This window comes from Oreochromis aureus, linkage group 2, assembly GCF_013358895.1.
Source record: "Oreochromis aureus strain Israel breed Guangdong linkage group 2, ZZ_aureus, whole genome shotgun sequence".
NCBI classification, from domain to species: Eukaryota; Metazoa; Chordata; class Actinopteri; order Cichliformes; family Cichlidae; genus Oreochromis; species Oreochromis aureus.
The window spans coordinates 11,051,028-11,067,351 of record NC_052943.1 but is presented as its reverse complement, the minus strand read 5'-3'; the positions used below and the strand labels follow the sequence as shown (position 1 = coordinate 11,067,351).

The following is a 16,324-nucleotide window of genomic DNA, read 5'->3' as shown; positions in this document are numbered from 1 at the left end:
TTGGCATTTTCTTGCCTTTTCAACAACTCTTGAAAAGAAACACACTTATTTTCTTATTTCATGTTGCTCATGTTGCAGTTATGAGATTATGAAGAAATGCTGGGATGAAAAGTTTGAGAAAAGGCCCGAGTTCTCATTTCTGGTCCACAGCGTGGGGAATATGCTGACAGACAGTTATAAAAAGGTACATAATAACACTTCCTAGTAGCTGGTTGAGATATTGGCAAGCATTCAAGTACTTTACATCGGTGCAATTTTACAGTAATTGCACTTTAACCTTAAATTTGTACTTCAGTTTTATGGTTCTATTTTTATGCTTCTGCTTCAACCAAATTCAGATGGAAATTGGTGTTTTTTAAGCTCTTTTTCAGTCACCTTATGACATTAGCAATAATAATCACTTGTTTTGTATTTTAAAATAAAAAATCTTTAAAATAAGCCAGTTTCACACTAACCCCCCTAACCCTTTCTTTTATTCAGTATTTGTATTACCTCCCACCAATACAGTGATTTAAAAATATTTGTACTATCTTTTACAGCCATTTACCATCAATACATATTTTATATGTAACACATATTACATACGTTGCAAGTGTTTTCAGAAAGTGTTGGCAATATAGCCTCAAAATGAAATCACAATATTTAAAAATCTTTTTAACAATTTTGATATTTTTGACAAACAGAAAACAGAATAGAAATACTGAATGTTTTATTTAGTAATATTTTATATATATAAATAAGTAATAATGAATAAATAAATAAATGACATTTTCCATACTTTTATTTTTCCAATAAGCTAATGTCACACTACCTACCTCGAAGCGTGAAGCAAGGTGCCAACAGCAGCAGCGTCATAGCGCAGTAGTTGCACTCCATATGACAGCTCTTCCTGTCATATGGACTGCAACTAATGAGTTGGAGATTATTGATGTAGCTCTCTTTTGAACATATTAAATCATCATCAGAGGTTGAAGAAATTACCCCTTCCTGAGTTTAGGTTTGTCACAGTCAAAAAAAACATAAATAATTTCACTAAAATGCTCATCATCATTCTTCTTACAAGCTCATCAGACTGCTCCCATGCTGTTAAGGTAATCAAACTCTCTCTCCTGACAACAGAAATACAACCAAGTCAATGAAAACTTCATGAAGAGTGACCACCCGGCAGTCGCCCGCACCAAACCTCGGCTGACCTCACCCTTTCCAGTCGCCAACCCAGCATTTGGCACCCCATCTCCTGTCACACTCCAATCTCCACTGGATGCCTACAACCAAAACTCAAGGCCTAGACAAGACTTCAGACAAGAGGCACAGGAAGTCATACCGTCATACAACGAGTACATCATTCCCATTCCGGACCCCAAGCCAGAAGACGCTTTCACTGACATGCCGTCGGAAAGTCCTGGAAGGTACAGAGTCACTGAAATGATGCCGCACATGTGTGCCAAGAGCAGGGATTGAAACAAAGATGAATTCGTCTTTGCTTAACACAAGCAGTTTTTTCATCCAAACACCCACTCATCCAGATGTTGAGCTGGAACAATAGCCGTATTACGGAGAAGTGTTTTTACTGCATAGATAAACACTCACTCAGCATTAATGAGAAAATGAATGTTTGAACCACCAAAGTTTAATTTTAGTCACATTTAACTTGAACATAGAGTTTTTTTTCCAGTTTGGGAGTCATCCAAACCAGTGATGGAAATCTTTTTGTTTTATATTTGGCTTGGAAGTCTTACCTTGTAACCATTTGCTTTGTCCAAGATCACTGACACAGATCACTGATTTTTTTTTTATTGTATTTTATAATAAAAACCAAATAAACATCCACTAATTAGCTGGCATATGAAAATAATATATAAGGATATAATAAAACAGCTAGCATCTTGGGCTTTTATATAACCAATATATGTTTTGGTGGTTTTTATGAGCCTTTTTATGAACAAGTTCATGTTCCCCTACAATCTTGTGACTATGGTTAAAATACTTCATCTACAACAACACCTCAAAAAGACCTGTCTGTGTATGACTTTGTGATTAAATGCACTCTGTGAACTTCTGAATAATTTTTTTCTCCTTCAGCTCTGTGGGTCTGGGGGCGGAGACCGACTCCATGTCTCAGGACACTGCTGACACCCTTCCAGAGGAGGACCGGCTGGAAGAGACCAGCGAGAGAGACGCTCTGTTGGGCTCCTCCGGGACACCCGAGGTAGAAGACAGCTTCCTGTAGCCAGATGTAGGAGCCCCGAGGAAACAGATTTCCTTTCTGGGGCTGAAAAGGAACGTGAATAAACTAAAATGTAGCAAAGTAGAGACTGAGATGGAAATCTCTGTATTTTCACTAGGCACACAGAAAGTTTCTTCTTTTTTTTAACTACAAGCAGTTAACTACAAAATTATCTTCTGTCATTCGATTGTATTAGGAAACTTGCCACAAATTAATGCGGTACCCTCCTCACAATTTACACTTAGTTTACAAGGTGTAGTGAGGTTTATGAGGCCTTAATAAATAAGTGCTTTATCTTTTAGATAACTAATCAACAACTGTTCCCCATATTCACTGTTCACAAGTAGGCTGCATTTCCTTTTTTTAAAAAGTACGAAATCATTGACACAACATTGTGAGAAAACCTCAAATCCATTTTTCTGTGTAGATTTCATCCACGTCACAACAGGCTTAATTGGCTGATTAAAGGCAACTAGACTTCGATTTAGGTTTCTGAAGACATTTCACCTCTGTCTGAAAGGTTCCTTAGAGGTAGTCGTAAGAGTTGCTCACCCACTCTGTTATCACGTGAGTTCTTAGGATCACCAGACCCAAGCCATGGGTCAAAGTGTGAGTTTCACCCATGTGTCCCTAATGACTCACATGATGAGGACCACCAACAGGTGACAACCAAACTAAAGGTTAAAGACCTGCTAGTCCACATCAGTTTTTTTCAGGCTTTTCAGGTAAGAGGTTAAACATCCTCAAGAACCTGAAAAGAAGTTAATTTGTCTTTAATTGACAGGTTACAGAACATTTTGTCCTAAAGCATGATCAGATATGAAATGGTGATATTTAAATGAAACCTTTACCTTCCTTCTTTTTCCTTACCTTGGGTACAGTCAAGAGAACTAATCGTAGTAAATACAAACAGGTTCCACATGCACTGTTTTAATGTGAGATATACTTTATTTTTTAGTTTTATATGCCACAGCGTCAGTGTTTTTATTTGTGTATTTTGAATATTATCTTGTATGTGTATGAAAACTTTTGGGAGTTTTTTTTGTTCTGTATGCTTAACTCGTAGTTCTGTGCCAGATTTGCACTTTATGTAGAAAATGTGGATATTCATAACAAAAAAATCATTTCAATTATGTGAAAGTTACATCGCAGCAACTGGGGATCTAATGTTAGAGTGATTATGATATGCAGTTTCTGTGACTCTCAAGTGAAAACAATAAATACAGCATATCACTGCCATAGCACAAGATGGCACAGATGAGTGCCTTTGTATAGACTGATTGTTGTCTCGGGCTGTTGTTGCTTGCATATGAAGGGCTGCTGCTCAAAAAATAGATAGCCATACAGTATGTACACATGAAAAAATCTAAAAAAAAATACCTGTAGTCTTCTGTTGCTTTGGATAACACTGACTGTGTTTCAACGTAATTCACCACTTAAAGGAAGAACACGTCTTTATTTCCTGTAGCCTTTCTTACTCTATGTAAAATGCACAAGATCACTGTTATCACAAGCTATGGTACCAAAGCTCTTCTTAACGTTTACAAATGTATTTTTTATATGTGTCATTTTCTATGTTGTAAATGTGACAATAAAGTGTATTATCGTAGTATTCCTTGAATAACCGCTGTTTTCTTTGGTGTCTCTCACTGTCGTTACTGCTGTTTATGCAACTCAAGCACACACAAAAAGGAAAACTTTCTGTAATCTTTCTGTGATTTAATTTTCTCACTGTCCATTCTCACAGTTTATTACCGAGCTGAATTTCTAAGCCTCCGTTCCTCACGCATGTCCAAAGTTCAGCGGGGATGAAGATGATTGGTCTCACCTCTGCGGATGTTTCGATATTATTGTGCCTTTCTGAGGCCAGTTGACACTGCCTCATTAATTTGTTGAGCGTGATATGCTGACTGCCCCCCCACCCCCCACACGTCGCCTCTCTCTCACACACACACACACACATTGTTCCTCCACCCCTCTACCACTTGCTCTCCAGACGACTTTCTGTTTGCTGTGTGACTTCTGTGGCAAAAAGCCTGTAAACAAGAAAGAAGAAGGAGCGCGGAGACGCACAGAAAGGGAACGAGGAACTCAGCTGTGTCAGCTCTGGGTGCTGGAAACTTCTAACTCAGGGAAGTTATTAGACCCAAGCTGAAGACATCTGCAGGTGAATACACTGGAAAAAAATATGGGATTCTTCTATAATTTATAATTCTGCTGTGTTTCAAGTTAGAGTGACTCTTTTAATACATTCACAAATGAAATTCTTTCTCAGGGTATGTCATTCTTTAATTGTTTTTATGATCTCAAGTTTTAATATTTCAGTTCTGGTTTTATTACACTGGTAATAATAATGGAAACAGTTTGTTCAGTGTTTTTCCTGATCATTCAGAAAGAAGTAAAAGATGAAATTCAGTGATAGCAACAGTTGTTTCTTTGGGTTTTTTTGTTTTTAAACTCGCACCCATCACTACAAATCCAATTTTTTCTTCCTGCACTCATAAGTACCAATGTTTAAACTGCAGGTCTGAGTTGATCAAGGATGCTGTCCTACCTTATGCTGTGGCTTGTGGCCTCTGCTGCTTCAGGTAAGCTCTGACAAGCAACAATTACAATTGCTGTGATTTTGCCCCCCTTATATCACATGTTTTCCTTTCTGTTTGGTCTTGTTTTTGAAAGCTATTGTAGACTTAAATCCACAATTTTTAATCAAACATTAGACGTGAAAGATGACTGGGTAAAGCACGTAACTGTCACATTCCCTGATAGACTTTGTACTGTGTGAGTAAAGTTTGTGTAACACTAAAAGATTAAGTTAGTGAAATCAAATTAAATGCGATTACAGAAAATAGCATTCATTTGTTTATGTTTTTAAATGTGAGATGTAAAAATGTCAACAACGTACTCATCATATTTGGAGTGATGCACTTGTACTCACAGCAGAGAAGAGCTGACAGCCTTCTCAGCTGTTATTTGTCTTCAGTTTTGGGGGTTCAGGGTTTTTCTTGTGATAATATTTAACATGACAAATACGAGTATCACCCAACAGCCATCCAACTGCAGTTTTATGTATTTGCATTTTAATAGATAAGAGCATCTGTTGTTTCGCTGAGTTAGGTCTGAATGAATTAGCTTTGCTTTCTGGTTGATTATTGTATGACGTTTATATTGGGTCATATTGAGGTTGCACGAAAAGCTCTTTTAAACAGCTGAAGGACTTTGGGGCAAAGGTAGCTGTTTACACTGCTGAGCAGGACATCAGAAATAAAATGCTGGCTTGACACAACATTTAATTTTCAGTGTCGTACATTGTGCTATGTGGCCAATGCAAAATGCTGAACGTGGAATCTCAGTTCTGCTTCAAGATTCAACACGCACTGTAAGAAAGGCCAAATGGAAAATTCTATGACCGCTAACTGGAAAGACGTCTCAGCTTCTCCAGTGTCGGTAATTTGACGTAATGCACTATCCAGCTTTTTAAAAACGTCGAGATTCTCACCATAACAGTCAAAGAAATCAGTGTTCTTTGTTGCAAAAATATGTTTTATTAACCCCTCAGGGTTTGGCCCATTAGAAGAAATCCCTTCCTCAGAAACGGCTGATAAATATTTCTCCGTCCTCATGTGTTTAAAATTCTTAAATGTGTCCCTAGTTTTATTTTTGGTGTCAAAGACAAAGGGTCTAAGCAAAAATTACAGCAGTAATATTTGAAGTTTCCCATAGTAACAGTTTTTATACCCCCACTGTTGAGATATAACAACAATGCGAAAAGCAGAAGTATCAAGTATAGATGGAGCCAAGAGTCTTCAATCTGTTTCCTGATTCATACTCTTAAAATAATTTTGAATCACAGAGCAGATGAGATGATGAAATGGCGAGAACAAAAATAATATGCAACACAATAAAAAAAATAAAATAAATAAAAACCCTCAGAGACCATCAGGAACAAATTCAGTTCATTAAATCGTTCTACCCTATTTTTCTATGTCATTCTAATTTGTGCCGTTTCTTATTTTCAGCTGAGTGGAGGCGTCCAGTGATCAAGTTAAACTCCAAGGTGGTTAAGAGCGCTGAGGTGGTGGTCAGCGCTGGAAGCCCTCTGGATCTGAGGTGTGAGGGTGAAGCGCCTGTAATCTGGCAAACCAGACTACCCAAACACAGACGCTACATATCCAGGGGCAATGGGACTGTCCGTACTTTTAAAGTTGACCGTCCCACCGCAGAATTCACTGGAACGTACAAGTGTTATTACACCAATGGGTCACATCGTGACTCCTCAGTGTATGTGTATGTAAAAGGTGAGCTTCTGTTGTTCTGCTTTCAGCTTCCTGAAGTTTGTGCTTAGCTGGATGTTTATTAGTGTTCAGGCTAAATTTCGCATTCGTTAATTGTTTGAAAATCCTTCTTCCAGATCCAAGTCATGTTTTCTGGACTAGCAGCACATCCCTGCAGGTGGTAGTGAAGGAGGGTGAGAGCTACCTGCTGCCTTGCCTACTGACCGACCCAGAAGCTACAGACATAAGCCTGCGCATGAACAATGGCACTTCTGTGCCACCAGGAATGAACTTTACCATCTTCAGACACCGCGGCATTCTCATCCACAGCCTTCACCCCAGCTTTAATGCTGACTACATCTGCACGGCCAGGGTCAACGGAGTGGAGAAGACCTCTAAGGCCTTTTCCATCAATGTCATTCAGAGTGAGAAAAATAATTTACTAAAGCTTTTTCACAGTCCACTAAACTGAAACTTGTCTGGGGTGGGTGTAACTCAGGAGATAGAGCAGGTGGTTCAATCGCTGACTGCTTCTGTCTCTGGTCTGCATGCCTAAGGGCAAGATGTTCAACCCAAGTTGCTCTCTGATGCGTTTATTGGATTATGAATATTAAATAGAAAGCACTTAGGTGTAGAAATAGAGACTTGGGTGAATGAGGTATGTTATAAAACATGCTTTGAGTGTTCAAGTAGAGTAGAAAACACAAATATAAGAATCCGCCCATTACCATTTGTGTCTATTTTGACATTTGGGTGTGATTTTTCTCTTGTTCTAGAGCTCCGTTTCCCTCCATACGTCTTCTTGGAAACAGAGGAATATGTACGCATAGTTGGGGAAGAACTCAAGATCCCATGCACAACACACAATCCCAACTTCTACTACAACGTCACCTGGAAATACACAACCAAATCAGTCAGTACAAGATATTTTCAAGTTTCACAGTGTTACTAATCAAAATTTTTACTTCATCTTTTTCTTCTTTAAACATCTTTATGTATTTGTCTTCAGGTCCCAAAAATCGCTGAGATAGTTCGCTCCAATGGCGAAAATCGCCTGGACATAGAGAGCACACTGACTATCGCTGCTGTGGACCTGGCAGACACAGGAAACATCTCCTGCATCGGTTCTAACGAAGCAGGGGTGAACACTTCGACCACATACCTGCTGGTTGTGGGTAAGCCACAAAAAAACACCCAACAGCTAAAACCTCTTGGAATTTATAAAGAAGAGTCTAAAGTATTCACTTTATAAACTGTTTAATGATTTCAATAAACTAAAAAGTTTGTCTCTTCATTGTTTGAGCAGACAAGCCTTACATCAGACTATCACCCCAGCTGTCGCCTAAGCTGGCCCACAAGGGCCTCTCAGTGGAGGTGAACGAGGGAGACGATCTGGAGCTCAGTGTGCTCATCGAAGCATACCCCCACATCACAAAGCACAGATGGGACACGCCGATATCTCCCAACACAGCCACACAGGAGCACAAGCTCATCCGATACAACAACAGGTGAACTAAAATAGCTTCATGGGAAAGAAACGTACAATCCCCCTACTCATCATTCTGGTATCTCAGCAGTACAGTTAGAAAAGTGCAAAAATCAAGTGTACTACAGGAAGAGGAAGTTTTACTAAATTTGAGATTTGCTGTTCTTGCATTCTGCGTAAATCTGACCAGGTCATTATATTTCCTCAGGTCATGAAACTCAAAGAGGGAAGAGTACTGTTCTCTTTTTATTTCACCAATGATGCATAGGAACTGTCTGAATTCAAGCCACCAAGTTAGTCACTTCTGGTTCTGTAGATATTCCTCTTTTTCACCATTTATTTTTGTTTTAGATACCATGCTATTCTGCAGCTGAAGAGAATGAACATACAGGAGCAGGGCCAGTACACCTTTTATGCTCAGAGTGAAATGGCCAATGCATCCATCACATTTCAAGTCCAGATGTATCGTAAGTGACAGAAACACAAACTAACATTGTTTAATTTTTTCTTTGTCAGCTGGTCATATATCTCGATCCTTCACTGTTCAGTAATTATTGTTTTCCCCCCTCATTTCTTGCCACTGGCAGAGAGACCAATTGCTGTCGTGAAATGGGAAAATGTAACCACACTCACTTGCACTTCGCATGGCTATCCGCCTCCCAGAATCATCTGGTATCAGTGTTTTGGAATCCGACCCACGTAAGTATAACTATGCAGAAAAGACCTCACCCAGTCTCTGACCTGTGAATGAACACAAACTGTAGTGATTTTAGTGATTTCTCTCTGAGATAAGGTTAAGCGCTGATGTTTCTGTCAGTTTATTGCCTTTCTCTATCTGTGCAGGTGCAATGAAAACAATAGCGGACTGCAGATGGCAATCCCTCTCCAAGCTCCTACAGTGGAGGTCCAGAGGGAGGAGTACGGGGCTGTGGAAGTGGAGAGCGTCCTCACTGTGGCGTTTTCCAACAGGAGGATGACGGTTGAGTGTGTGGCCTTCAACCTCGCTGGCGTCAGCAGTGACACTCTTGCCATGAACGTTAACGGTGAGCACTCGATCATATGTCCATTTTAAGGCTGCTCTCTATATTTCTCATTTCTCTAGAGTACCATTACTGGATGTGGTTCAGATCTAATCTAATGTTTCTTTCAAGGAAAGAGAAGAAAAATGTTGTTTCTCTTCTTTTCTGAACATGGTTATTAATTATCCTCAATAAATATGCAAGTGCTCGATAAATTCTGTTTAAGGACATCAGCTTGTGTGTCACACAGCCAGTCTTAATGAGGTTACTCACATAGAAATCTCTCTCTATGAACAGACTGGCCCTTTACTTCCCTTCTGATTGGAGCGGCAGCAATTTTGACCATCCTTCTTGTTCTCCTCATTTTCCTGTTTTACAAATACAAGCAGGTAAGTTGAGTCAATTCTTAAAATGTAACATCGCAAAATAAACTGTAAGAAGCATCTCCAGCATCCAAATATGACACCCATTCTTTACTGACTTTATTTTTCAGAAACCGAGGTATGAGATCCGCTGGAAGATCATTGAGGCGAGAGATGGGAACAATTACACCTTCATTGACCCCACGCAGCTGCCCTACAATGAAAAGTGGGAGTTCCCTAGAGACAAGCTCAAACTAGGTGTGCAACTTGTTCGTCAAATTGACTAAATTCTCATTATATTAAATCAAAATAATAATAATTGAATATTTGATTGTGAATTGCAGACTAGGTTGAAGTCAAAATGCTCCTTTGTGTATTTTCTCTACAAACAGGGAAGATCCTGGGTGCAGGCGCATTCGGAAAAGTTGTTGAGGCCACGGCTTATGGACTGGGAAAGGAAGACAATGTGATGCGTGTAGCTGTGAAAATGTTAAAAGGTTTGGATCCACTGTTACACTGTGAGTTTTTTTGAGTTGAGCGTGACAGATCTTTCATGGAAAATAGGACCTAACTGAGAGGTTATTGTCCACATGAGCAAGTCAGATTGACTCTGTGTAAAATACATTATATTTAGACCTCTGAAAAAAAACTGTTTCTGCAGCCAGTGCCCATTCAGATGAGAGGGAGGCTCTAATGTCTGAACTGAAGATCCTGAGTCACCTGGGTCACCACCAGAACATCGTCAACCTACTTGGAGCCTGCACCTACGGAGGTCAGAGAACGCAGATGAAATGAAAACACTGCAAAAAAAGTCATCCATATCATGGAAAATCCTGTCTAACTAAGCATGCAAGCTCATTTCAACGGTCATAACATAGCGGGTTTCCTCATCAGGTCCAGTGCTTGTGATCACTGAGTACTGCAGCCTCGGCGACCTGCTGAACTTCCTTCGCCAGAAGGCAGAGACGTTTGTGAACTTTGTCATGAATATTCCCGACATCATGGAAAATTCTACCGACTACAAGAACATCTGCAATCAGAAGCAGTTCATTCGAAGGTACGTCAGCAAACACGCTTAATGAAAGAGGACATGTGGAATGTATCCAAGCGCTGATATCTCTGTTTACTTTTAACAGCGACAGCGGGATCTCCAGTGAAACCTCCAGCACCTACTTGGAGATGAGACCCAGCCGCTTAGCAGAGTTGCCAACTGTGGAATCATCTGAAGGTAAGCTCGTCATCAGCCTGAGGTTTAAATTGTAGAGAATGATCAGATCAGTATGCTGACCGCAGGATTTTATTCCTATCTGATTCTTTTCTAGACCCTGTCTGTGAGGAGAGTGGTGACTGGCCGCTGGATATTGATGACCTGCTCAGATTTTCCTTCCAAGTCGCTCAGGGCCTCGACTTTTTGGCCAGCAAAAATGTGAGTTTAACACTCCATTAACAAATTAGAAATTTCTTCTCTCTCTGGTTTGTGAATAAGAACAGAATGTGATTTACAAATTGTTACAGCCCCACATTTAATTTGAAATAGTACAACACATGAATGCTGAAACTTTGTTTTTTTGTTTTTCAATTTGTTTTTCAATTTCATACCAGAGACAAAAAAAAATCATGCACTGGAAAGCAGGATGGGTGTGAGGTTAACTGACCGCAGGTGTAACATGATTTCATTAAGAAGCCAGGAAAGACTTAGACTTTTAGAAGTAACAGTGTGGAGAGCGTGACCCTGGGCAAACAGTTTACGATAATGTTTCCCTGTTTAATATTGCAAATGATGTAGATAGTAGATTATCTAAGATACATAATGTCATTATAAAAATCACACAAGGAGCAATGGTTGATTTTTAATCCATGAGTGGCACTGCAATAAAAATAGACGTGAAAGAGGAACTGTGGTTAGGCTAATTTAAAAAATCTTTATGGGAACACTGGGTGCTTTAAAATGCACATAAGAAATGCAAACCCACATTATGCATGTTTTGCTGGAGTGTGGCTCCATAGCAAGAATTATGAATATTGGGCATTATCTGATAAAAAAAAAAAATATGACAAAGCAGGCATTTGAAATCTTTTATGGGCCAACACAGAGTGTGGCAAAAGGTGAGACAACCCGCTGTGACCAGTTCTGTTTCCATGATTTTTTAAAGCTGGCATCAAAATCATATATTTGTTTCAGTTTTAAAATCTTCTCTTTTATTTTTGGTATTTTCAAATAAATATGGGGTCTTAATATCTTACAAAAACATTGCTTTCAGCTTCTATTTGTTTTTACACAGCGTCCCTGTGTGTTAAACCACTCCTCTGGGCTCATGAGGGGTATTTCCCATTACATATTTAGTCATAGTTCGACGTTGTACATTTCTTGGTGGAGATCTTTTGTGCTAAATTAAGCCTTCCACTGATCTTATTGTCTTTCACTGGGCAAAGCTCTACAAGCAGAGACAAACTGTGTGAAATGTGTGTGTGCAGTGTATTCACAGAGATGTGGCTGCGAGGAATGTGCTCCTGACCAGTCGCAGAGAGGCAAAGATCTGTGACTTCGGTCTGGCACGGGACATCATGAATGACTCCAACTATGTGGTGAAGGGCAATGTAAGCGTTTTATCTGATAAGAGCTAAATATTGCTTAAATGGTATCCATTGCAAATCATTTAATTTGTTTGTGTGTTGTTTTGTGTGAAGGCACGTCTGCCAGTGAAGTGGATGGCTCCCGAGAGCATCTTTGACTGCGTGTACACCGTCCAGAGTGACGTCTGGTCCTATGGCATCCTCTTGTGGGAAATCTTCTCTTTAGGTAAGAATGCGTAAACATGTCTTCTGTGCTTACTTGCATTTGTTTCATGGGTTGGTGCTGAAAATCGCATCATGTTATTCACTACCAGGCAAAAGCCCCTACCCCAGCATGGCTGTGGACACTAGGTTCTACAAGATGGTGAAGCGTGGCTACCAGATGTCCCAACCAGACTTTGCTCCACCTGAAATGTAAGTTTGACACTTCAGCAGCATGGCTCATTCAGGGATGAGTCACTCCTTCCCCCTTTTTCTCAAACACTTTACTTTGTCTATCCGAGGCTCTTATCTTGCTAACCATCACCTGATTATCAGTTGAGTTTTACGGGCGTATCAAGTGACTATCAGCAGATTTTTTACGACTGATACAATGGCAAATCATCCAATTAAAGGCCTTCGTATCAGCTGGTGGCACGTAGTTAAGCAATAGTAGGAGTAATACTATGGTTATGCTTACTAACCAGTGAGATCAGCTGATAACATGTGGTGACTTAACTAGTAACAAGTTAATTTAAGATGACAGACTTATTAATGTAGCTGATCGCAATTAGGCGCTAGCCTCCCAAAGTTCAAACAGTCTGCTTTCTAAATGGTCTTTATGAATGAACAAAGGTCCTTTTTTTTCCTCCTGCAGTCTTGCGGGCTATCTGACATCTGAAATAACTGACAGATGAGATAACCTCATAAAGCACTTCCATTATTCATGAATTTAATTTGCTTTTGGGTTCTCTCTCGACCTCGAACCTAAAACTAAATAAGTTCAAACTCCAAACTTTGCAAGCCATCAAAATTAAAAACAAAGATTTTTTTTTTTTTGCAATACAGCCCTAACATCTGTGTGTGCTGATTTGCCATGGCATGTCACACTAGCCAGGAATAAATGTGCTGTGGAAATAGACTGAATCTGAGTCAGGGCCAAATCATTTCTTGTTCTGCTGTGAGTCAGGCCTCAGTTCTGCCTGTTAGCCACATGATCTCGAAGCTAGAGAGCCATGTAACTGCTATTTCATGGCAACTAAATGGAACTGGAGGGGCAGGGGTCCTTATAAACAAGTCTGTCTTTTTTAAAACTGCGTCAACACCTCCATAAGCTTCTCCTTATTCATCTAACTCAGCTTTATCTAGTTCCTCAGCTTTACGCCGCTCAGTCTGAGGAGTGAAAAATAAGAGTGTGAAACCCCTTTAATGTACACCATGAATTGTTTCTCTGAAAAAACTCTTTTTTATTTCAGCTACGGTATCATGAAGATGTGCTGGCATCTGGAGCCGACAGAGCGTCCCACCTTCAGCAAAATCTGTCACATGATACAAAGGCTACTTGGGGACCAACCTGAGCAGGAACAGGTGAGTTAGTCTGCATGTGCAGTGTGGTCCTGATGTGTCTTCTTCAAAAGCACCCAGGGAGAAAAACATGTGGTGCTCCGGCCAAGATGTCCTCGGGAAACCCTGTTTCTTTTAATTTGATGCTCCTTAAGAGACAGCAAATTTAGCTTTGCTGTCAGACCAATTACATGATTTAGATTCTTTGCGATAATGTCTGTTTGGGTGTTCTTCCAACTGAAGATACTCACAATACCACTATTTATGTCAGTCTAAAATATAAACTCTGTAATCATGTTTTGTATAACTCTCACCATCTGGATGATACCTCTTCCGCAGTTAACGTACCAGAATGTGCAGCAGCAGGTCACGGAGGGTGAAGGGTGTGACGAGTGCTTCGACGGCCCCTGTGACCAGTCTTGTGACCACCAAGAAGAGGAGCAGCCTCTGATGAAGACCAACAACTATCAGTTTTGTTGAAAGGCCTTAAACTCAAATCAATCAGCAAACCAATCAATCTTCAACAAGGATCAGAACACTGGCATGATCTCTAGTTTGCAGCCAAAGCGCCACAGCTTGTTCCAATCGCCGGAGAGTCGCCTTATCAGCTATTTTTCGCCTGTCGTGCCTGCTCTCCAGACAGACGAGCAGCTGCGGCAAGCATGTGACCTGCCTCTTTTGCATGCGATCCATGACTAGAAATTGCCACGTCTAAAATGAAAGGAAGAAGCAATGTCAACAAATCACACAAGGTATCAAAGGGTAGCTTATTCTAAAGATTGCTCAGTGGCAGGCTGTTTATTAGCCCTTCTTCTGTTCTCTGTTTGAGGTCGAATCTATCAGTTTTTCCAAGCAAGAATCCCCCTGATTCTTTTGTTTTGTTCTTGTGAGTGTGCTCTTAATTATCTGTTGCACACCATGTTTAGTATACTTTTATTACAGCCACAGGAGACTCAGAATTATGTGTTCTTCCATCAGGATCACTGTCTTTCATTATTTTGGGGGGAATTTGTCGTTTTTTGGCATGTACGTTTTCTCCAAAGGAAGCAGCACAACAGTCGGAAACACTGAATTAAAACCATGAGAGCCTTTCTTCTCTCCAGACAACTTGTGTTATATTAATTATAATCAAAAAATATAAAGTGCTCAAGTTTTTCCCTTGATTTAAACATGCTAAAGGAGCCAAAGAGGAGGCAGATAATGAGTGCAGTGTTTTCCTCGCTGGGCTTTGGTCACAGCTGTATTTCTTGTGACACACTTGCAGTAGCTGTCAGTGGGTTGCAGCATGTGATTGTTCCACTTCAATCTAATTAGTCAGCGTGATTTTAGAACAAGGAGTACGACTGAGCTGAGCAGGGAAATCGGTAGATGTCTTACGGAGCAGAAGAACAATGTTTGATGTTTGGGGTTGGTGGGGTTAGCAGGGTGCAGCTGAATCTTGTACTTTCCTGTAGCGTTAGATGAGTTTCATGCACATCTGTATGTAGCAGTCAGCCTACACTGCCAAATGTATGAAGATTATATGATCATATATATATATATAAGCTATACGAGAGACGGGGACTGCCAATTTCTGTGACTTTGGCTACTTTAAATGTGCTTGCATCTGAATGAAACAGAAGTGAGATGTCGAATAATGTATATATAACACATGAATCAAGAATGATCTTTATTTTCACTGTAGAAGAGATACATGAATATTTCATAGATGTGTTATGTCTCGTTTTTTTTCTTTTGTGCAAATGAGACAATCAACAAAAAAGCTGCAAATTAAGTCATTGCAAAACTGCAGAGGCGTTCATAAAAGCTTTATCACTGAAACTCTGTGTTCCAATGTAAAGTTTTATACTATCTAACTGGAATGTTGTTGTTTCACACCAATTTTTTTCCTTTGTTGTTCCTAACTGTGCCAACAGAAAATGTTTCCTTCGTGTTCTTCTCTCCTCGCTTCCTGTTTTTATTGGATAACATCCAGTCCACATTTCCCACAGTGTCTGTCAACAATTGCGCAACTCTAAATCTTTATAGGGAAGTAATAATCCGGCTTCAGTTTCTATGTCAGTCTGGACTCTTTTCCTTCCCCGTGTGGGTTCAGCTAGAAACCTATTTCATTCTCTATCAGTCTCAGACACTTTTCAGGAACTATCTTGCTCTACTTTATCAGGTGCTGAAATTTGCTCTATCAAGAAGCTGAGATATTACTGATTTTGAGCAAAGCATGATCATCCTCATGATCTCTCTGCTAAAGACTGGGTTGTACTCTTTGTCAGCTGCTGTGTGTAAAACTTTAAAAGAATCCACTCTCATATATGTGACGTGCGTTCTTACTGTGGCTTGAAACATATGACAAACTGTAAAGTATCTGTTTTGTCCACTCAAATTGTTCCTACCTTATTTTAAATGAATATAAATGTTTTATCAAGAAGCTGCTTCAGATTTGAATCTTATTTCTCATGAGAAACACCGAAATTATTTTGTCCTGGAGTAAATAACAGTATTTCTGTTTACATTTTAGCTATTAAAAATTTGCTGGGACTTCATAGATGCTTCTCCTAATGAATGGATTACAACAGGAAGTTCATGCGCACAATGAGGTTCATAATTTGCTGGAAAAAATTGCAGCAATTTTTCTACACAGTCACCCATTTTCTCAGAATTAACTGGACAATTTATTGACAGGGTGTTATTTTTAAAAAATGAAGCAGACATAATATCTGTTGATTCCAAGTGTTAAATTTGTATTTTATAGTTTTTCATTGTAATTTTAAATGTGATACTCTAAGAAATCTCAGTGTGAAGGACGATGACACAGGCCATCATTATACTGGGGAAAAAAATGA

At 39.7% G+C, this 16,324-nt stretch overlaps 2 protein-coding genes across 4 annotated transcripts in view; both read left to right on the top strand.

Annotated features, from left to right (window-relative positions):
- The window catches only part of pdgfrb (platelet-derived growth factor receptor, beta polypeptide), a 28,041-nt gene extending 24,202 nt beyond the window's left edge, over positions 1-3,839 (top strand). The window contains exons 21-23 of the mRNA XM_031751013.2: positions 79-184; positions 1,120-1,409; positions 2,083-3,839. Coding sequence (XP_031606873.2) covers positions 79-184; positions 1,120-1,409; positions 2,083-2,230 — 544 coding nt within the window. The 3' untranslated portion in view covers positions 2,231-3,839. The remainder of the gene's footprint in view (positions 1-78; positions 185-1,119; positions 1,410-2,082) is intronic.
- A 398-nt stretch (positions 3,840-4,237) lies between these two features.
- csf1ra (colony stimulating factor 1 receptor, a) lies at positions 4,238-15,909 on the top strand. 3 transcript variants are annotated; one of them, XM_031750969.2, is made up of 22 exons: positions 4,238-4,394; positions 4,753-4,815; positions 6,247-6,525; positions 6,639-6,926; positions 7,278-7,414; positions 7,511-7,676; positions 7,808-8,009; positions 8,339-8,454; positions 8,575-8,686; positions 8,831-9,030; positions 9,304-9,395; positions 9,500-9,626; positions 9,761-9,865; positions 10,030-10,140; positions 10,263-10,425; positions 10,505-10,596; positions 10,691-10,794; positions 11,844-11,966; positions 12,057-12,168; positions 12,257-12,356; positions 13,397-13,508; positions 13,824-15,909. In XM_031750969.2, exons 2-22 carry the CDS (start codon positions 4,770-4,772, stop codon positions 13,962-13,964), a joined length of 2,928 nt encoding a protein of 975 aa, XP_031606829.1. In that variant the 5' UTR covers positions 4,238-4,394; positions 4,753-4,769; the 3' UTR covers positions 13,965-15,909. The 3 variants fall into 3 exon arrangements, with proteins under 3 accessions (XP_031606829.1, XP_031606827.1, XP_039473526.1); XM_031750967.2 differs by having other exon boundaries at positions 9,761-9,886; XM_039617592.1 differs by lacking the exon at positions 4,238-4,394 and adding an exon at positions 4,430-4,503 and having other exon boundaries at positions 9,761-9,886.
- Positions 15,910-16,324: the final 415 nt, after the last annotated feature.

Excerpts from the sequence above, each read along its gene's own strand:
- csf1ra (XM_031750967.2), top strand. The coding sequence starts at position 4,770 with ATGCTGTCCTACCTTATGCTGTGGCTTGTGGCCTCTGCTGCTTCAG. Across the intron at positions 6,526-6,638 it reads AGTGTATGTGTATGTAAAAG|ATCCAAGTCATGTTTTCTGG; the intron begins GTGAGCTTCTGT and ends TCCTTCTTCCAG. Across the intron at positions 10,141-10,262 it reads TGGAGCCTGCACCTACGGAG|GTCCAGTGCTTGTGATCACT; the intron begins GTCAGAGAACGC and ends TTTCCTCATCAG.